Raw genomic sequence first — 23,197 nt, 5'->3', positions numbered from 1 at the left:
TAAAACAGAGGTGGTCATGGGTATCCAGATTTGTAGATGAACTGTACTTTGTAAGGGCTAACTAACTATTATTGTCGCCCGGGTTGTGATCCGCTGCTCAGAGTTGAGTGCTTTCCACCTGTTAATGCATTGCTCGGTCTTCCATCCCAGGCACCAAACCTCAGGATTGTGACCTTTATCCCTGCTCTTAGACACAGTGGAGCAGACTCCTGTTCGACGCCTAAGCTGACAATGTTCAGTTATGTTTCTCTTACTCCCTCTGTTACTCTTGCAGTCTCTGGCTTCTTTTCTGTCTGGGGTCAGGGACAGGTGGCAGGTGAATCACACTCAGCTTAGTTCTAAGATGATGAAAGTGAGGATGACTGAATCCCAGCTTTTCTGAGAAATGCTGTTTAACTGTCACTTGCCTCTGAGAACTATTCCTAATTAAAAGTTACGATTTTAGGAGCGTTTGGACTTTCATTTGGGATTGTTTGAGTTTCAAGTTAAAGCCACAGAACCGACCTAGTACTTAGCTCTGATCTGTTACACTTGTGTAAGTCTGGACTAATACTTAAATCTATGTAGTTACTCTGGAAGTATGCCAGGGTCAGAATTTGGCCCATTAATAGGTTAGGAGTTGAGGCTATGATTCACGGGTGCTTCTTTCTTTTCCAAAGAATTCTGAGTCCTGTAGAACTAGCTAAGACAGGGGTCGGCAACCTTTCTGAAGTGCTCTGCCGAGTCTTCATTTATTCACTCTAATTTAAGGTTTCGCGTGCCAGTAATACATTAACATTTTTAGAAGGTCTCTCTCTGTAAGTCTATAATATATAACTAAACTATTGTTGTATGTAAAGTAAATAAAGTTTTTAAAATATTTAAGAAGCTTCATTTAAAATTAAATTAAAATGCAGAGCCCCCCCCCCCCCGCCGGACTGGTAGCCAGGACCCAGGCAGTGTGAGTGCCATTGAAAAATCAGCTCGCGTGCCACCTTTGGCACGCATGCCATAGGTTGCCTACCCCTGAGCTAAGAGCTAGCTTTAGTACTGTACTCTTGTAATGACTTTATTACTCTCCTTTCTGGCTGAAAGAGTGATTTTTTTAAAAAAGTGTGCTACTTACGTTGGATGAGTTTACCTGACTATATGATCCATGGGTCGTCCCACAACAGAACAGGAAGAAAAGCTGAAGGACTGCACTGGAAACTGAATCACCAGACTTCAGTACTGCCAAATGCATCATATTGCAACACTTTACAAAGGCCTCTTGCCCCTTCTTGGGTAGAGTTTGGTGGAGAGATTCAGTTTTAGAACATGATATAGCAACGTATGGATCGAGTATATAATTTATGGACATGTGAAAGGCTAGTGCATGCTAGCCAGCTTCTAGTCACTGACCTAGCTAGTCCATTCCCAGAGCTCCAATCCCAGCAACTGAATCAAGTTTGTTCATCTATGGCAGTGGTCCCCAACCTTTTTGTGGCAAGTAGCACATTCATGTTTTCAGAAGAGTGTGGCGGGTGCCAACAATTACTCACATACAGCGCCGGCTCCAGGCACCAGTGGAGCAAGCACATGCCTGGGGCAGCTATGGGGCAGCTATGGGGCAGCATTCCGTCCATTCTGCAGAGTCAGAGCATGGGGTTTTTTTCAGGTTTTTTTTGCGCCAGTTCTGGGCAGCGCAGAGAGAAGCCGGGAGGACAGAGAACACTGGCGTCCACAGCCTGCAGCCCCGGAGTACTCTGTCCCCAGCAAGCGCGGGGCCCCAGCTTCTCTCCCCTGCTGGGCACTAGGCGGGTCCCGTGCCTGCCGGGGACAGAGAACACTGCCACCCGCAGCCTGCAGCCCTGGAGTTCTCTGTCCCCGGCAGGCATGGGGCCGCGGCTTCACTCCGGCTTAAGCCGCGGCCCCGCACCTACCAGGGACCGAGAACACCGGCGCCTGCAGTCTGCAGCCCTGGAGAAGCCGGAGAGAAGCTGCAGTTCCATGCCTGCCAGAGACCGAGAACACCGGCGCCTGCAGTCTGCAGCCCTGGAGAAGCCGGAGAGAAGCCGCGGCCCCGCACCTGCCAGAGACCGAGAACACCGGCGCCTGCAGTCTGCAGCCCTGGAGAAGCCGGAGAGAAGCTGCAGTTCCATGCCTGCCAGAGACCGAGAACACTGGCGCCTGCAGTCTGCAGCCCTGGAGAAGCCGGAGAGAAGCCGCAGCCCTGCGCCTGCCAGGGATAGAGAACACCGGCGCCCGCAGCCTGCAGCCCCGGAGTTCTCTGTCCCCAGCAGGCGCAGGGCTGCCGCTTCTCTCCCCTGCTGGGCACTAGGCAGGTGCATATAAATGCCCCGGCGGGTGCCATGGTGCCCGCAGGCACCGTGTTGGTGACCACTGATCTATGGAGTTGAAATTTCCGAGCCACTGGATAATGGAAATGCTCTGAGCTCCCAATCATTGCACAGGTTAGCCCATCTACAGAGTGGAAGCGCCACAGAAGCAGACCTATTCCTTCAGTGGAGATGACATCACAACTGTCAACCAACTCACTCAGATGGCTGAAAACAGACAGCTACCAAACAGCCATTCGCTAGTTTCTCAGGAGAGCTGAAATTCCACTTACTAGTTCATCTGTTGAGCTGAAATTCTTAGCACTTCTCTCTCTTTGGCTATGATTGTTGAAGAGTCTAACTGATTACTCCTCATCATGAATTCAGATGGATTTGTCATTTAATCTTTATTTTTTTTAAGGTATGCACCGTACAGAACGCAACGTGTGCGACTCTGGATCCCACCCTCCATGATGAGGATTTGCAGCTGCTCTGGGCTGTAAAGCAGTTCTACTTTATACTAGTGGCCAACTTTGGCCTCCACCCCACTCCATAGGCCGCATCTTCTGTGCTGTGCCACCTGGTAAAACTGCATCCAAACCTAGCCAACAGCTCCATGCTTTCAAAAACTAAACTATGGGTCAGATCCCCAGCTGGTCCAAATTAGCAAAAATTGACTCAAAGGGCTGGCTGAAAGTTTTCCATGGGAGTTCTTTTGCAACAGGAAATTGGGTTTTTGATTAAAATTTTTCATAAGAAGTGCCAATTTCTATTTTGGGGTTTTTTTGGTTGTTGTTGGAACACAGAACTGAAAACTGGTCAAAAGTCAAAATATTTTGATTCTGAAATGCCATAGTGGTGTCTCATGGGAATTATAGTTCCAGTGACTCATGCTCCCATTCTCTTCCATAGGCCAGGTTCCTCAGCCAGATTTAATCTATCATGATGTACCATGGCTACAATGCACTGCCTCTTCTCACCAAGAGGTGCATGGTGCATCATGGGAGACATGGTTTGACCATGAAGCCGAGCCCATTGAGAAGAATGGGAGCATGAGGCACTAGAACTACCACTCCCATGATGCACCGCAGCACCATTTCAGAATCAAAATATTTCAGCTTTTGGCTGAAATACTTTGATTTTTTTTTTTTTAATCAAAAAAACCCTCAAAATTTTTCTTAGAAATGTGACCAAAAATATCATTTAATTGGGGAGGGCGGGCAGAAAAAATATTTTACAGCTAGCTCCAAGCTCTGCTACTGTACACCAGCTGAGGATCTGTCTATATGATATTAAGCTTTTATGCAGCATATATTATACACACACACACACGTTATAACAACTGAGGTGATTCTCCTCATTGAAGGTAGCATTCCAGGATGCAGGTGAACTATTATTTCAATCTCAGAAAATAATGAGCAGAGAGACTAGAATAGAATGTGGGTTTCTGTCCTACCTTTCAAAGTGTAGGTATTACAAAGCACTTCCAAGTCATTAAATGTATGCTGCTAAGGTAATGTCTGCGCAGAAGGCTAGAGCAGCAGTTCTGAGCTCCTGGGCAGCACTGCAGACTCTGCTTGTGGCAAGAGAGGGGAATACAAGGTTACTTTAAACTATCTCATGGCACCTTTCACTGGGAGATGGATAATCTGTAGCTGGCCAGGCACCAGAAACAGGACCTCCCATCCACACCTCGTGTGAAGGTCAGAGTTCAATCTAACAAACAGGGAGAACAGGTCAAGTTGCGGCTGGCCCTGCATGGGTGCCCATGGAGCAGAGCATGCATGGCATGTACTTCCTCCCGGCACACCCATGCAGTAGGCAGCCATAGTCTGGCTTCAGGCATCACCGAGTGGAAAAGGGGGTGCCAGCTAGCTGTCAAAGACGGGCCATGTCTGGGTGGGCTATAGCATGGTGACAGTCCCATTGCCAGACTGGTGTTCAGAGAGAGTGGGGTTTTCACAAGAGCTCAGTGCTGGCCTCTCTGCTCCCACTGAAGTCAAGAGGAGCATCTGTCTGAGCAACGGTTGTGTGTTCAAGACAGCTCTGTGTTTTCATTTGTCTTAAAGGGCTTGTGGGGAAGAAGAGGGTCATTTGCTCCTCACTGCCTTTGTGAAATACAGTCATTCTGTGGTCTCAAACCCACGTTTTAATTCACCCAATGCCAAATCCTGGCTGTTTTCAGAAAGAGACTATCCAGAGAGGTTAAGTCTAGAAGGGACCATTATGACCATCTAGTCTGACCTCTTGCATAGCCCAGCCCTGAGGAGCTCGCCCAGTGATCTGGCATCAAGCTCATATTCTGGTTGAAATAGGAGGTATCTTTTGGAGAAACATCCCTTCTTGATTTACAGTCTCCATGTGATGAAGAATCCACCATATCCGATGGTAAGTTGTTCCAGTGAGTAACATCCTCCCTGGTAAGTAACTGCACCATATTTCCAGTCTGAATTTGTCTAACTTCAATTTCCCATCATTGAACACATAATAAAAATAATACACCTACAAAATTCTTTTCTTCCAGAGATCTCAGCATATTTTACAACAGTGGAGAAATATGTATGTGCCCATTATACAAGTGGAGAAACTGAGGCTCAGAGAGATAAAGACTGACATTTAACAAATATTAGTTTGAGTGCCCCGATCAAGGTGTCTCCGGCTGGCCACTCAAAAATGGAGGTACACAAAACAATTAGTGGACATTTTGGGCCTCAGTGATTTGTCCAAGGTGATCTGGGAAGTTTGTGGCAGAACTGGGAATAGAATCCAGGTCTCACCACCCACTCTTGTGTATTAATCACAAGACCAGCACTGTCTTAAGGGTATAGCTCCCTTACACACTCCAGAAGCTATTCAAAAGAAGACCCAGTCCTCTGCATTGTACCTGCATGAGAAGGTCACCACTCAAGATGTTGAAAGCTCAATTTGATGGTGCATTTTCTCCAATATCCCAGGGTGATGCTTGCACATACACAAAGTACTCACCCAGCCCATTTGCACAATCATAGAAATCAATGCAGTGCACTGTTCGATCCATTCCATATGGTCCCATGAGTGTCCTGGAAGAGAAACCAGATACAGTTTGAAGAGGCTAAAATAGTAACACACAAAACACAAACACAGAGACACAGAAACCCCCACCCCACCCAGACAATCTGTGCCCATAAAACCATACAAAAAACACACCGTTTCAAAAGACACGAGCATGAGGTGCATGCTGGTAGAGGGCAAAATAAAACCTCACAAAGTTACTCAGACATAAGCTAATGTATACATACACAGACATGGACAGACAGACGGAAAGACAGACACACACATACACACAAAATATGTGTGTTTGTGTTCTCAATGAGACCAGTGTCCATGTGGAACACCACCACTCTGGCTAATGGATTTATTCCAAATATACATTGGTACACAAATTAGATCTAATTTGGACCAATAGTCCAATAAGTCTACTGCCAAAAACAGTTTAAACCAACTCATTCTGTAATGAAGGAATTTGGTGAGAGGTGGAGGAGATTTCAGCTCCAAGGTTTTAAAGCACACACCTAATTAGCACGGAGGAGCACTGATCAAATCAGAGCTGACTGGAGGACAACTCCATTTTGTGGCAACTTCCAATGTTTTTGTTCAAACGGTTTTGCATCACGTCACACTCTATAGTAAGGTGAGTGGGGCACTGGCTTGAGAGATCCAAGCTCAGCTCCCTGCTCTAGAGCAGAGTTTTCATCCCAGAGCACCCCAAATCAGGCAGAGTAAGGACCTGAACCTAGTCTCCCACATCCCAGGCCAGTGCCGAACCCACCAAGCTAGAGAGTCTCTTGTGTTTCCCCCTCTCCTCCAGTGGAAGTGAGGAAGTTCACTTCCTCGATGTGCAGCATGTCAGACTAGATGATCATGATGGTCCCTTCAGACTGTAAAGTCTATGAGTCTTTCTCTCACCCCAAAACCTTCCCAATCATTATCTATATCTTGACTTCAGCAAGGCTTTTGATACTGTCTCGCATTACCTTCTCATAAACAAACTAGGGAAATACAACCTAGATGGAACTACTATAAGGTGGGTGCGTAACTGGTTGGAAAATTGTTCCCAGAGAGTAGTTATCAGTGGTTCACCGTCATGCTGGAAGGGCATAATGAGTGGAGTCTCACAGGGATTAGTTCTTGGTCCGGTTCTGTTCAATATCTTCATCCATGATATAGATAATGGCATAGAGAGTACACTTATAACGTCTGCAGATGATACCAAGCTGGGAGGGGTTGCAAGTGCTTTGGAGGATAGGATTAAAATTCAAAATGATCTGGACAAACTGGAGAAATTGTCTGAAGTAAACAGAATGAAATTCAGTAAGGACAAACACAAAGTACTGCACTTAGGAAGGAACAATCAGTTGCACACATACAAAATAGGAAATGACTGCCTAGGAAGGAGTACTGCGGAAAGGGATCTGGGGGTCATAGTGGATCACATGCTAAATATGAGTCAACAGTGTAATGCTGTTGCAGAAAAAAAGCAAACATCATTCTGGGATGTATTAGCAGGAGTATTGTAAGCAAGACATGAGAAGTAATTCTTCCACTCTACTCTACTCTGTGCCGATTCAGCCTCAACTGGAGTATTGTGTCCAGTTTTGGGCACCACATTTAAGGAAAGATGTGGACAAATTGGAGAAAGCCCAGAGAAGAGCAACAAAAATGATAAAAGGTCTAGAAAACATGATCTATGAGAGAAGATTGAAAAAATTGGGTTTGTTTGCTCTGGAGAAGAGAAGACTGATAGGGGACATGATAACAGTTTTCAAGTACATAAAAGGTTGTTACAAGGAGGAGGGAGAAAAATTGTTCTTCTTAACCTCTGAGGATAGGACAAGAAGCAGTGGGCTTAAATTGCAGCAAGGGCAGTTTAGGTTGGACATTAGGGAAAACTTCCTAACTGTCAGAGTGGTTAAGCACTGGAATAAATTGCCTAGGGAGGTTGTGGAATCTCCATCATTGGGGATTTTTAAGAGCAGGTTGGACAAACACCTGTCATGGATGGTCTAGATCAGCGGTTCTCAAACTAGGGCCACCGCTTGTTCAGGGAAAGCCCCTGGTGGGCCAGGCTGGTTTGTTTACCTGCCATGTCCACAGGTTCGGCCGATCGCGGCTCCCACTGGCCGCGGTTCGCCCATCCAGGCCAATAAGGGCTGCAGGAAGGGCAGCCAGCATGACATTTCATTTTAGCGAAAACATTCCAACCATCTCTAGTCAAAAAACATATGCTCTAGACCTCTGACACCCAAGCAAATAAGTAGGTCCCAATATTAAGTAAAAACAGAAAACAGAAAACGTATTAACAAGGTAACTTCGAACACTTGGGAAGAATCAAGAGGCCGTGTATGTTCCATAGTGCCTCCGACTTCCTCCCAGGCACAGAGGTAGAGATCCAGCCTTTCGGACATTTCAGCATAGATATAAATAAGGTCACATTAACACACCACCATCCAGTCCCCTGACATCGAGAGTGCTACACCAATATATTGCACTACAAGAGATTAGGATAGACAAATTCCCATCCTGAGGCATCACCGAGCTCAAGTTCCTACCATGAAGGCTTTTGAGAGACATTTGGGGCGGGACTGACTTCAATGGGAGTAGAGTTAGCCCAATGCTGAAGACCTCTGAAATTTCTGCCCTTTAATTATTTATTTAAAGACGACTCGGGGCTGCAGAGTGCCTCAGTATTAGATTCAACTTGCCTCAAAAATACAGGTTTTTATTTGGATCACTGAAGCCCTGTTTAGAATTCAAGTATGGTCCCTTTTCTTCTCCTGGCCCCTCGAGATACTTTCACAGCAGCAGTGTTACATGGGAGTGGGTGGACTTTAACCTAACAAGCCGAAAGTGCCCAAATATTCTAGATGGCAACCTAATACCAAGATCCTCTCTAATTCAGCTTCTTGCCGTGCACTCTCCTGTTCCCATAGTTCACCTTGGAGGAAAAATGTGAGTTTCATGATTCAGCATGAGATTTGACATGGTTTGATCTCAGCAATAACGCGGAAGTGGATACAGCAGAGCCTGTTAACCAGATCTAAACCCAACAGGTTATGGGAGGAGTAACCCTGCATTTTTCCAGAAGAGCCTGTAGGGACATCCAAGATTTAAATCCTAACTAAGTACCTTCACGCAGCTCAAAATTACACCTCAGAGACCATAACAGCCAAGACTAAGTCTCTGATCAAATTTTACCTTCATCCCTCCTACTTCAGTTTCATATTAATCATACTTAATATTTATATAATATTTTACATATTCAAGACATTAGATAAACATCTAGGGCCAATTTCTCAGCTAGTGTAAATCAGAATAGCTCCACTGAAGTCAATGGAGCTACACCAATTTACTTCAGCAGAATATGCGGCCCTAATTAAGTGTATTGAAGTTACTACGCAGAATTTTGCAGAGTTACCTGGATATGTGCCTGAAGAAACCATGTTATTAACAAACAGGAAACTGAGTTTTAACCCGAACTCAAATGTAATGTCAGGATAGGGGTTTCATAAAACAGGTGACTAGCCGATTACCCCCAAAATGTTCCCTAAATCTGATCCCCCCAACAATGGAATAAATTAACAAAAACCCAAACACACACAACATTAACATTAGAGGGAACAAGTTTTCTAATCATATAAAATGCACAGCAAAGGAGCAGAGAGGGCTGATTTTGGAGCAAATAACCCTGAACACAAATCAGTCTCATACTAGGTGCGCAGGACTTCCAAAAAGTCCTCTATTCTCAATCACTTCCTTTGCAGTGCTGGGACTTCAGGAATAAGAAGGAAACCTTCTCCAAGAGAGCAGGCAGTCAAACAAAAGAGTTCGTTATTCAGAATAGCATTTCACTAAAGGTTTTTATGCTCATTCTAATTGAATAACCCTTAGCCCGTTCACTTATCATGCCATTATACCTTACTCCATCCTGAGCACACAGTCACTCATACTCCCTCCCCTCGTTTGGCTTGGAGAGAAAAAAAACAAAGTCCTGGAAAGGTACCAAGGGCCAGGAGATATTCCAGGACAGGACAGCACAAGTCTTCCCCCTTATCCTAAGGGAGGCACTTCGGATTTTCTCAGCCTGCATCACAGTCTCAGCCCTTTCTGAAGCAGACACACAATCCCCCCTCCCTCCCTTACTGAATCACTTTTCTGTGGAAACCAAAGGAATCCTCCCTTCCTCTTGCCCAGTTGATAGGAGATTGGACATTAAATATCTATCGCACAGACAGGAATTTTGTATTTCCCCAAGGAGGCTCTTAAACACCCCAGCCCAACCATGCAGTCTCCTTGCCTTCTTCTGACCCGCCACCCATTTTTCATCAGTTTTGCTGCTCAGAGGTATTACCTGCTAATAATGACGGCGCCTCTGTAAAGGACTGAGATCACTGGCATCTCGCTCTCTGGGTTGTGTGATTCCAGCCCAGCCCAGCTAGCCTCTAGCCACTCTGCTTTGGCAGGAAGCCGATAAAGCGATGGAAGAGGGGGAGTGGTCACATGATCTTCTCTTATGCATGTTAATTCCCACCCAACATTAACACAGATCAACTAAAAACATCTCTAACTTTAGATTAAAGCTTATGCAATCCAAACAAAACCAGCATGGCCTATTGCAAGTGCCCTCCTGAACAAACAGCAAAGACATCTATAAATACACACTCATCCTCTCCCCGCCCCCTCCTCAAAGCAGCGCTGCTCATACATAATGAGAGCAGTGGTGTCATTATTTGATGATTTATTGTTTACCTTTTGGAATATCCCCTAAATAACCAACGCATGAACGTTGCCCTTCAGCTTTGAAGCCAGGACATGTTGCTAATGTCCCCGAAGGCTTTAAATCTGCAGCAAAGCTTTGAAAGTAATAACATACTGCACTGTTTACAGTTTTTCCCTCTTTAATATCTTATTTGGGCTGTAGCATTGCCCAGTTAATACCAAGTAAATCAACTTTGGCTGTGCTAATATCTGCCAAGAGTTTATAGGAATAATTTGCTCTTAAATAGTCTCTTTCATCTAAGGCTCCCAAAGCGTTCTGCAAAGTTAGGGCAGTATTATGATCCCCAATTTACAGATGGGAAAACTGAGGCACCAAGGTTATGGTAACTAACTCAAGGTCATATAATGAGTTAGTGGCAGAGCCTGAAATAGTTGATCTGATGCCAAATCCTTTGTTTTAACCATTACACCATGTTCCTTTCCACTATGCCACCCTCAGGACTGACCTTGTTCATTTTAAAATCAATGGGAATTTTGCTTTAAACTCAGTCGTGAAATGGACCTCAGTTGGTGCAGGACTGAACTGCTACTGGGCAGTGTTTGAAGTGGGTATTAACTCCTAGAAAGACAAATGTGTATTTATGGGTTCATTTGTCAGGTACTTTCCTTTCCTGGTTCTGATTCTCCAGAACTTTGCTTTGATAGCCAAGAGCAAATTGGGAATTGTTCAACAAATGGTTTATATGTACTCATCTCATCACAAGCACTGCTTGGAGTACATTCTAGTCAGCGTTCATTACCTGAGCTGGTGATTCGTCACCCAAAGTCACATGATGGTGTTACTTCTCGTTGACAGGATGATTCCTATATCCACAAAGAGCTTTCAAGAGGACCAGTAAACGCTTCTGGTGTGAATACTACCCCGGGTCAAAAAAAAAAAAAACAACAACTAACAAATATGGATTTTTTTCAAAAAATTTTACTGCGATTTCAAAAGGAAAAAAAAGAGGGGGAAGTTGATGTGATGAATATTTTAAAATAAAAAGCTCCAACCAGCTCTTTAGCTGGTTGAAACTGTCTTCCAAAAATGTGAATTTATTCATTAAAATAAATGTATGAAATTTTTTGTCAAAAAGATGAAAACTCAGAAAATGTTGACCAGCTGTAGTGAATACAGATTTGCTTGAGTCGTCAAAGTGAATCTGGGAGTGAGGGGCAGCTATTTGAATAATGTTTCTAGCTATCTAAATGTCCTAGATACTTGTATGGTCCCCATTATTAAAGTATGAGTGTCTCCCAATCATCAGTATATTTATCATCACAACACCTCTGTGAGGTAAGGCTGTGCTAATATCCCCATTTTAGAGATGGGGAACAAACATAGAGACTAAGTGATACAGGAGGTTTTGTGGCAGAGCAGAGATTTGAACCCAGATCCCCAAAGTACTAGACAAGCATCCTAACCGCTGGACCTCTATTTTTCTGCAGTTCTTGTCCAACTCTTCCAAAAATGCTCTCCCTCACCAGACGGCAAAGCACATGGATGGTGGAGGCTAGTTCAGGCAGGCCTGCTGCAACAACTCATTTGTAAATGGATACTTTAAACAGACTCAAACCTTTTATATGCCTATTGGTTATTGTAACAATTCCAAATCCACTAATGCACGAATAATCTTCCAAAACCACAATAATAGAGTATTTCTATCCTGCCGCTAAGATTCATTACATGACTTGTTTTATACAAGGCCAGGAAACCACCTGAATCATTGCTAATAAAATGAGTCACAAAATTAATCTTTTGTGGCTCATGGGCCAGACTCTCAGCTAGAATATTTTGGCACAGCTCTGTTGAAGTCAGTGGGTATGGACTACTATTGGAGTCAATGGAGTTATGCCAATCTAGCCCAGAGTATTTAGCCAAGATAAAAACAAACACACACACACACACACACACACAGAAAATTTCACACACATGCAATTCACTATGGTCTGGATCACTAAGTAATGATAATATTATCACACCACTTCCAGCCCCTCCCCCCCCAAAAAATTTAAAAGACCAAGGAAATGAAAAGTAAAGGACATCCTTAACTGGCTTAACAAACAAGCAAAATATTTGCATCTAAAGAAAGGCCTAGTTCATCACACACCATCAACCTGAAATCTAATCCAGGGATTTTTTTTCAATTATTTTTGTATTAGTCTTTTTATCCTTATTTCAGTTTCTAAATTTTTTTTAGATGTAGATACTATTAAACGTGCCCCATGATCCGATGAGCAAGCTTGGAGTCAAGACTCCAGGGTTCTATTCTCAGCTGTGCGCTGACTCAGCATGTGAGACTAAAGGGAGAATGATAATGCTTACCCACGTTTGTAAAGTGCTTTGAGATCAATTGGTGAAAAACACTATGAGCGGTAAGCGTTATCGACAACAGAAAATATATGTAGTCATTGACAGTAATATTTACTGGTAAAGTAATTGCCGTTCCTTGAGAATAATGTGTGTATAGTTTAAAATAGGGGAAAGTGTAACAATAATTATCATAATTCCTATCTCTTATCAGTAGATCTCAAAATGCTTTACAAAGGTAGTCAGTATCATTATCCTCATTTTGCAGTGGGGAAACTGAGGCACAGAGCAGTCACCCAGCAGACCACTGGCAAGAGGTGGAACTAGAACCCAGGTCTCCTTATTTGTTCCCATGAAAAATTTTCTTTCATAAAAACATTTAAATGAAGACATTTCAACCAGCTTGACTGAATACTAAACATGTGAAAGGAGGATTTCTTTATTTACTTTTTTGTTTTATTTTACTTAAACTACCTGTGTCTTATAATAGGAACATGAAAAAAAAATATGGTAAAGCAAAACATAGAACAACCTATCTGTGTGTTTCCCAACAAAACTTTAAAAAAAAAATGAAGGACAAAAACAAAGGGGTTAACACAGAAGACAGAAAACTAGGGAGGAAAACACAGAAAGAATTACCTACTAGTAATCACGTTTGTTATGGTTGTTCTCTTCCCCCATCCTACAGCCAGTTAGTAGAATTGTCTCTTCCTCCCAGGAAGCAAGAAGGCAAAAAAGACTGTCATTTAAGGTAAATACAGTCCAGAGCCACACTCTTCTCCTACCTCTTCCTTGAATGGTTGGGCCCGTCTGTGGGAAGGAGCTTATCCTGCACAGTTGGCTAAGTACATGGTGGAAGGTTTTGCACCTCTCTCTTCAGCATCAAATTTTGATCACTGCCAAAAGCAGGGGTGTGGACAAGAAGATGGCCTACTGCAGCGTGGCAAATCCTGTGCTCCACAAACAAACTGGACAGAGGGATTGGGAAGAGGATAACTATGACAAGTACAATGAACACTAAATTATTCTTTCTTGTCATACATCGCTCGTTTCCCCCTCCTCCTCATTCTATAGCCAAGCAGCACTGGGAGTGGAGGTGGCCCCCATACCTCCATACACAGCTGAAGAGAGCCAAGTCCAGTGGATAATGTCTCAACTTGGGCATTCAAGGTGCCAAATTTAAGTCCCTTCTTGAACCCCACAAAAATCAATAGGCAGAGATGCAGTCAGAACACTTCCCTCACTGCCATTTCTCCTTCTGGAAGCGCATTTTAAAGAGTTCTTCTGGATTCTCCCTTACATACCAATCGTGCAATTCTTCTTCCACCTAGCCAAGCAATGTGCTCTGTCCATGGGAGATCCTGCCTGAAGAAACTACACCCTTCACTCTCTAGCGAAAGGGAGATTTAGCTGTCCAGATCTGGCAGGCACAATCAAATTCCCAGGGTCCAAAACATTAGGGCCTTAGGCAATATGCAGTAGGTGAGAATCCTCTCTCTGGTGGGAAGTCATAGTCGGATATTGTCATGCTCAGTTGGCTGTAACACTCTATCCCAGTCTCTTACTAGACTGGTGAAAATCCTGCTAGAACAAATAGATTGTCCCATTCAGGATAAATGTGCACCCTTCCTGATGCAGACATTTATCACTAAAGAGTCTAGATTAGGGTGACCACATGTCCCGATTTTATAGGGACAGCCCCAATTTTCGGGTCTTTTTCTTATATACGCTCCAATTACCCCCCACCCCATCCCGATTTTTCACACTTGCTGTCTGGTCACCCTAGTCTAGATCCTGGAGTTAATCCTAAGAGCAGAACCTAGAAATGGCTGTCCCTTTCTCTAAGGAAAATGCATAGATAGAAGGACTCCCCCATATGCAGTAAATGGGCATCCTGGAAGTCCAATCAGAAAAGAAAGCCCTAGGGTACCCAAAAGCATACCTTGCGCACAGAAGTTATGGCTTTACCATAACAATCAACAGCTCTTTTCATCTTCAGCTCTCCGTGCACTTTACAAAGGAGGAAAGTATCATTATCCATGGATTTTAGATGGAGAAACTGAGGCACACAAAAGGTAGCGTGAAATGCCCAAGGTCACACAGCAAACTAGTAACAGAGCTGGGACTAGACCCCAAGTCCTCTGGCGTCCCAGTCCAATGCCCTAGTCACTAGGGCACACCACTTCTCATAAGAGGGGAGGATGTCCTTTTAAAATCAGAACTTCACCTGGATGTGCTACTCCCACCTCCTTCATGATAATAAAATAGCCTCTTCCAGGAGCTGGGGAGCTGGGTCAGTGGTCCCTCGTTGGGTGCCTGGACACTGATGGCGTGCATGAGAACACAAGCAGAACTGAAGAAAGGAGGTCTGAGGATACTGCGATGTCTCAAAGGAAGCTTCTGCATGCCCCCTAGCTTTGAGGCTGTGGGTGGGGGAGACTCTCTTCTACACTTCCCTCTTCCTTTCTTCCCTGCTTCTAAGGAGCAAGTAGCAGGAAGAGGAAAAAGGCACACCAAGCGGGGGCACCGGCTCAGGGCCCACAGCACGAGGAGGCAAAAAAAGGCTGAATTGCTTGGTTATATTTACCTAGCTTGGGAATGGGTACATTTGGTCTCCTTGCTCCCTGGCAGGTGACTACACCGTGCTCTCAGTGCTGACTGGTTGTAGGATGGGGGAGCACATGACAGACTCAGAGGTAACAGAAAACACTCAAACACAGCAACAAGGACGGTGCAGAGGTGAGCACAAGTAGGGCACAAAGAGAGAGACCTGCCCAAGGAAATGACACAGGATAGGTGTGACAATCAGACCTAGGGACAAGGGAAGCGACACAGAGAAGCCAATGATGGAGAAACCCTGCCAGCAACCAACAGAGGGCTTCAGCCAGTCAGTGGCCTGACATGCCTTGCCCTGAGGTGACTACTTAGTCTGAGGTTCAGGCTTGACTGGCCCCACCTCCCACCCAGCAGACAGTTGCTTCAGAGCCAGACATCTTGCTTGCTCACTCAATGCATGACCTCGCAGCCTGGTCTGCTGCACTGTGCAGCCAGGTCACTGGCTGACCTGCCCCCTCCTTCCTCTGATCCTCCAGATCTGTCACCTTGCTCATGGTGCTCTGTAAAATACTTTAACAGCACGTGCCACAAGGCTTGTTCTATTAGTCTAGCTGGAATAAATGGGCTAAAGGTATTAATATAATTTAGATACAGATTAATATTAAACAAGGTTTGGCATATAAAGGTTTAAGATTTAAGTTTAATATTATGGTTAATAATAAAATACAACAATTTAAATAAAGGAAAAATAATTAATGTGTTTGCAATGTAAATATAAAATAAGGCTTTTGGGACAAAAAAAATTGTTTTTAAGAAGAAGTTTTTAAGAAGGAAAAATATTCATAACCAACCATTTTTAGCTAATATTAAAGATTGGCAATTACTGTCTTTTGGGGGAGGGGAAGAAAAGAAGTTAGTTGAGATGAGCTGATGTTGCTATTGTTTAAGGAGGATTTTATTTTAGATGGTGTACGTAGCTGGAGCTAGAAAAGGTGGCAATGTCATCTGGGTCTTTCTTCTTTGGCTCAGTTTGGTTAGGACATTTTTAGGATCAAGATGACAAAGGCCCAGGGTTTTAGCAGACAGTATGGGTGGCAGCCATGACGGTGAAGCTTGTTTTAGTAGTTAAAGATCTCTTTGTAAGTCCTTAATTTAAAAAAAAAAAAAAAGGGGGGGGGGGGGGAATAGCCCATTCATTTATTATTTTGTTTACTAATTAAGCTTAGTTTTTGATATACTATTTTGTTTATATTTTATTCATTGTTTTCTTCACATGATTTTAACACATTCCTTGAGTTACAGTAGTAGGCCTTTTTGCCTGAACTAATTCAGGGGGGTTTTTGCCTCCCTTTTGTACCCTTAACCTTTAACATTTGTCGTTATGGGTTATTGAGACATTTTATGAAGCTACAATCACTTTTTAATGTTGAATTCACAATTAAAGTAAATTTGTAGGCCAAATTATTACAACGTAATTGCTCCCATGAGCCAATTCCACCTAGGATTTGACATTTTTTCATAAAATTACAGTTACAAAAAAAAATAGTTTAGTCATTTAGAGGAAAGGTAACATGTACTTGGTTATTTTTTAAGGTTTGTACATTTATTTTAAAATTGGGTTTATAAGTTTTACTTGATTAAGTATTACAAAAGTTACAGGTAAGTTTCATTAACATCTAAAAAGTGTAAGAACTTACATTTCACTAGATTTGTAGCTAAAACAAAACTTAAAACTGCTGCTGTTATATGTTTGCAACATGTTAAACTGCAACCTAGATCTTGTGTCTTTGGCAGTACACTCAAGATGGGTAAAGATGCAGGGGGGAAGCTTTCCCCTTTTTTGTTGCTTACACAGTGAAAGCTGTACAATTTACACAAACCATAAACATTTTATGCACCAACAGTTAAGCTTGCTTACCTGGAGAAACACTTTAGCCCAGGTGGCATTTTTATTTAAGTGTGGTGCTTTCTTTAAAAAAAAAAAAAAAAGTGAAGTTCTTTTGGAACTAGTTTTGCATTTATGAGCCATCTGCAACACCCAAAGGCAGTAAAGATTTGCAAGCATTTTTACTGTCTAATAGACCTTGGCCACTACCTTTTACCACCAACATCTGAGAGGACAAAATGGCCATCATGGCAACTTAGCCTCTTACAGGAAAGCTAACCTGCCACGCTAGCATTCTGCTGTCTCACATGTACAGAACAAACAAACAAAACAGGACAAAAACATTGCGCAACATTTTAAAGACAAAACAATTACAAAAGGTTTGGTGTTGCAACAACTCTTCCTTTTGGTGGTTTGAAGTTTAATTTCTAGTTAATGCAGCAGCAGCCCTGGTATAAGCTAGCATTTTGTTAACACGAGAGCCAGGCCAACTTAAAAGTCTGATTTAGCACCTTAATTAAAAACACTTAATTTTTACTACTTTTGCTTTTTCTTAAAAAAAACTTTGTCATTTTAAAACATTAACCACTGTTTTAAAGCTAACTTTTTTAACAAGCAAAAACAAAAAAACAGTTTGCTTTGCATACTTTTTTCAAAAAGACCAGCATATTTAAGGATTTAAAAAACATTTTTTTTTTGGTTTAACACTAACTTTGAAAACAACTGTTTGTTTGCCAAGGTGTTAGCTTCTAAGTCTGTATTAACCCTCCAGGCCCCACACTGGGTGTCAGAAATGTTGTATTAATTTAGATGGAATAAATGGACCAAAAGATGTTAACATAACAAAGTCACTGATTAATGTTAAACCAGCGTTGGCCGACAGAAGCTTTAGTTTGCTTAGTGCCATGGCAAACACAATAAAAAATCCTTTAACCTTTTATTAAAGATAAAGAAAAGGAGAAACCATTAAAGCATTTGAAATGTAAAGTATTAATAAGGCTTTAATTTTAACAACGTCCCTTGCTCCCTTTCCCTTGAGCTGGAGAGAGTTTTTAAGAAGGGCGTGGGGGGGAGGAATCACTTTGTTTCTCAGTCTCTTAGAAGGTGGCAAATGTCTTTTTGGGGAAAAGAGAAGTTAGTTGAAATGAACTGGAGCTATTCTTGTCGGCAAAGTCCGATCCCATTTCATCCTAGATGGTGTCGGAGATTCAACTGGAGCACGGGATCAGCTGGGTCCCCCTCTGGTCTGGTCAGGGCATCTCTCAGGATCAGGATGACAAAGTCGCAGGAGATGGTGGGGGTGGTGGCCATGATGGCGAAGCACAATTAAACTTACAATTCAAGTAAATTCATAGGCTCAATTACTACAACAAGCTACAAATCCCGGAATCTTTTCTTAGTGATATTAAAATATAAAGATACTCCTCTCAACACACACACAAAAATCACCCCCCACTCTCCTGCGTGGGGTTACCACAAAAATGGTATGACCAAAGTTGTTTGCACAAATGACTACAGAAAGAAAATACTGAGTTTGGGCAAAGTTTATTTTAATGTAGGTCCTAAATTTGTTTTGTGATAAATTAGGGCTGAAGCAAAAGTATTTTGAACAAAGATTAAGGCAGTCAACCAAGAACCAAAAAATAACCCCATCTGACTGAGGTTACAAAGTTTCAGTAACGAATTCCAAACACACACACACACACACACACACACTCTCACTCTCTCACTCTCTCTCTCTCTCTCCTCAGTGAGTGGGTGAAAAGATACTGCAAGCTATCCATAGGCTGAAGTATTTTCATAAATATTATTCATTGAACAATTTCAGATAAATTAATAAAAAAATTGGCTAAGTATATTGATTAAATTGTTCAAAGTGAAACTTAACCTGATTAAAATGTAACAAATCTTTGGCTATCCATGATTTCTCTATTGTCAATGTGACAGCAGGGTCATTAGAAACTTCACAGGGACAGCAGAGTTAGAATGCCAAAAGAATAGGTCCCTACCACTTTAGCCAATGGAGAATCACCAGTAACTGATAGCAGTATAAGGCTTCTGACAGCCAGCTGAGCAGTTCCAAGAGACAGACAGACAGACTGACATCAGTTCATTACAAAGTAACAAAGTCATGACTTTTAAACTTGCAAAGCCTCCTGGAAATGTGCTATTAACTAAGAGCAGCTGAAGAATTTAGCTGATCAGAACTAAAACAGCAACTTCTAAATAGAGCATCAGCCTGTGTGACAGGAAGCTGCAGTGCTAGGCGTATTGCAAAACACTAGGCTGGAGAGCAGCAACATATTCTGATGGAATAAAATAATGACTAATTATTATTTCCAGTTATTAATTTCATTCATCTACAGAACACCTGCTATCCAGACATCTGAGTCCTAAAGCTCCAGCAGTGCTGCTGCTATAAACACACCTCCCATAAGGGCTGTGGCCTTTCTCCCTGTTGCCATAACTACAGCTATTTGCATCATCCAGCTCTCTAATCACCCAATCTGTTATCAGATTAGGTGGCACAGTCAGCAGTACAGGATGACATGGCGGGTCATAGCCCCAGCATTCCCACATTAACCATTGGAAGGAAACTCACATGACCTATGCAGAGGCAGCGTTTTATTCATCTCGGCTATTCTCTGCTGCAGTTTGCATGTTTGCAGCTTTAATCTTCTATTAGGATTGGCTCCCCCTCCCCCTTCTCACACAGGAGAGAGGCTGTGGGGCAGATTCTCCTCAGTGGTGTAAATAAGGAGAGAGTCCATTGAAGTTAGTCCCAGCTACTCTGTTAAAAACCAGTGAGAGTCAAAGACCAAGCTTATTTAGTGGGAAGGCTGTGTCTAGGATGGGCCAAATTCCTCTGTAGTGTAAATCCACTGAAGGCAATGGAGTTATAGCATGGAGGAACTTGGCCTTGCATTCAGATGCTTTCAGAAACATCATGTTTCAAAGCAGCAGGACGGTGAACAGGGGAGAGGGTGCTGACCAGCGGTTACATTTTAACCCTTCTAGTGCAGAGTGAGAAGGCAGATACGTCTGAAAAATGCTGTGCTGACCAGCACACCCGTAATCGGTAGCATTCAGTTTAGGGTGACCAGACAGCAAATGTGAAAAATCGGGATGGAGATGGGGGGTAATAGAAGCCTATGTAAGAAAAAGACCCAAAAATCAGGACTGTCCCTATAAAATCGGGATATCTGATCACCCTAGGTTCATTGCAAAGGACATCTCCCAAGGCACACGCCATTTCTTGCAGCAGTAGCGAAGGGGTTACTTCGATTACTCCTGGGTTAACACTGCCAATCATAAGGAAGTGCCCATATGGCTGGGGATCGGACATGGGTTTAAACAAGTACTGCACAGCAGTGCCCACTTCCCCCCTGCCTCCCCAGCCTTGTGCCTCAGCTCTCCCCTGCAGCGCTCACCGGGAGTGCTGGAGACAACAGTAAAGCCTCCGAACCTCACACAGTCTTAGCCTTGCTGCTGAAGCTGCTCACAAAGGCGAGGAGGAGTATGTTCCCCAAGGGTTTGAGTCTCATTAACACTCAGGTACATGTAATCTTTAAGGCCCCTTTACATTGCCCAAGTGGTGCAAAAAGGCTGTAGTGTAAATGAGAATCAGGCCTATATTCAAAGTGTCAAATTAACTCCAAGGATCAGGTGGCAGGTGTATGTACAGTAACTCCTCACTTAAAGTCGTCCTGGTTAACATTGTTTCGTTATTAGGTTGCTGATTTAGTTGAGAACATACTCATTTAAAGTCGCGCAATGTTCCATTGTAAGATTGTTTGGCTCGCCCCGCTCCACCCGCCCGGCATTCCAGCTGGGGAGCGGGCAAGCCCCCATGCCCCAACCCCACTCCCCGCCTGGAACCTAACCCCCCCATTTACATTAATTCTTACGGGAAATTGGAGTCGCTTAACATCATTTCACTTAAAGTAGCATTTTTCAGGAACATAACTACAACATTAAGTAAGGAGTTACTGTACTAGAAATCCAATTACTACGACTAATAGTTTGTGTCATTGCGAACAGTCTAACAGCCTCATTCAGGTTTGGAGTAGCAGCACTCTCAATGGCTTTTTACCAGGCGCTAGCCAGGCAATTTCAGTTCCCTGACTAAACTGTGCAGGGAAATCCAGGATTTATAGGCTACAGAGGATAAATAACCCTAAGTTCTCTAGAGAGACCAGAAATCATGACTTTGATTGGCCTGCCCGGCTTTCTGTAGCAACATTCCTGCTTCCACCCTCTCCCGATGTCCAGCAGTACGGCAGCACAGCCAGCCGGAGAAGCGCTGAAGTATTGTCACATTACAGCTTTGTCAGTGACATGATCACCAAAGCCAACTTCTGCTTCAGCAGAGGGCCAGCTCAGGGCCTGATCCTCCTGTCCTTAACACAGGCAGGGCTCCTGTCGACTCACAGGACTGCAGGGTAAAGCCCCAGAGAGGTAAAATGCACAGCTATTTGGAGAGCGGCTCTATGGAAGCCAGACTCAGCCAATCTGGAAACAGATCTCTCAGTCCCAGGTGGGTCCCTCCAGATCAGCAATGAAAGGAATGTATGGGAAGTGCGGTTTTCAGTTACTGACAGGGCAAGTCGGCTGTGGGTGGGTTCTTGCAAAACTTTCTAAAGACAGAACTAACCCAGCATGGTTTTGAATTCTGGATTCACAGTCTCCCATATTTCCCCTGATCACTTGGGACTCAAAGTAAAATAAATAAATAATCTCTCTCTTGCCCTATGAGGAGGGAGAATTTAGAACCCGCCGTTTGAGGCTGACAGTGAACCAGCCCTCAGCACTGCCCAGATACACATAGGACCACGAAGTTAGCTGACCCCCAGCATTCCCAATATACACAGAGGAGCCAGGAGCAAGCCAGCCCTAACCTCGCCCAGATGCACACAGGAGCATGTGGTAAAGCAGCAAGCAGCAGACCCCTGCTGGGGAGGAGCTGGTTTCCTGCCTGTGGAAATGTACCATTTTGTTATAGTGAGCATTTAGGAAATGGGCATCCACAGAAATCCCCCGCCTCAGAATTCTGCATCCCTCTCCCATGAGCATCATACACCCATGGAACCTCTGTTCTTCCCACCCTGAGGCATCCTCCCCTCACCACTGAACTCAGTGGGGGAGGGGCCAAGGGGCTTTCACTTTGTCCCCTTTTCTCAAGAGGTTTAAGGGGTGGTGGTGAATGCTAGGGAAAGGAGGGCCTCTGATTTTATCCTCAATATCTGCAGGTTTCTTCTCCACACACACCCTCAGAGCAGTGCTGGATCCAAAAGCCAGCTCTGACTCTGACTCCCCTCCAACCTACACTGGTGTTTCCTCAGGCCATGTCTACACTTGGGGAAAGGGTGCATATTAACACATTCAAATCCTAGAGAAGACAGGGCTGTTGTTGTTAATGCATGTTAGCTGCTTGAGGTAAATCCTAGGTTCCCCCTCAGACAGCTAAATACCTGCTAAAACTAGGTCTCCCTGTGCCTGTTTCACAGAGGACAGGAGTCTGTTATAGCTCCTGTTCAAGGGCTCTAGGGGCTGTAGCAGCTTGTGCTTTTAGCTCTGGGGGTTCCCACATCAATCCCCGCTGTGCTGGCCAAGATGGCAGCCGTCACAAAGACAACACCTATGAGTGGGAACGAGCAATGAACACCAAATGGTTGCAGCAGGTGTGACATTAGCTTTAGCCCCGCTGCTGCCTCTGCCCCTGGCCATTCCATCTGGTGTGGTTCATTTACAGTAGTTCTCTTGGAAGTGGCCCAAGGAAGCTTGTTTCCCATCCCTGCCTCTACGGGGATGTGGGGGGAACTTGTGAAAAAACTAGGCTTATAACTGCTGTGACTCAATCAGAACAATGACACACTGTGCTGCACACACGACACTATCCTAAAATTAAATTCGTAGGTTCAGAGACTAAGTGATCATCATGGTCCCTTCTGGTCTTGCAGTCTGACCTCCTGCCCAACACGGGCCAGAGGACTCCCTCCTTCAACTAGAGCATGGTTTTTAGGGAAAAAATCCAGTCCTGATTTTAAAGTTTCCAGTGGTGGAGAATCCACCACAGCCCTTGGTAAACTTAATTATCTTCCCTGTGAAAAGTCTGCACCTTATTTCTAATCTGAATTGATCTGGTTTCAACTTCCAGCCTTGGAACTTGTTGAAGCCTTTTTCTGCCAGATTGACAAGAGAGGGCTCTTGAAATTCCTCATCCCCATTTAGGTACTTACAGACCATGATCAAGTCACTCTTTAACTGTCTCTTGGAAAGATAAATAGATTGAGCTCCTGGAGTCTTCCATATCAGACATGTCTCCCAACCCTTTAATCATTCTTATGCGTATTC

General features: G+C 43.7%; 1 protein-coding gene across 5 annotated transcripts in view; it reads right to left on the bottom strand.

The window, feature by feature from the left end:
* The window catches only part of LOC123343656 (syntaxin-binding protein 4-like), a 158,279-nt gene that overhangs the window by 76,789 nt on the left and 58,293 nt on the right, over positions 1–23,197 (bottom strand). For 4 of the 5 annotated variants that reach the window (XM_044978889.1, XM_044978887.1, XM_044978890.1 and 1 more), the window contains exon 2: positions 5,283–5,356. In XM_044978889.1, the coding sequence (XP_044834824.1) occupies positions 5,283–5,349 (67 nt within the window). In that variant the 5' untranslated portion in view covers positions 5,350–5,356. Of the gene's footprint in view, positions 1–5,282; positions 5,357–9,684; positions 9,732–23,197 lie in introns of those variants that run through there. The other variant, XM_044978886.1, reaches the window with a different exon arrangement.

Source organism: Mauremys mutica, chromosome 11 (genome assembly GCF_020497125.1).
Source record: "Mauremys mutica isolate MM-2020 ecotype Southern chromosome 11, ASM2049712v1, whole genome shotgun sequence".
Taxonomy (NCBI): domain Eukaryota; kingdom Metazoa; phylum Chordata; order Testudines; family Geoemydidae; genus Mauremys; species Mauremys mutica.
This window is presented reverse-complemented; position numbering and strand designations above follow the sequence as displayed.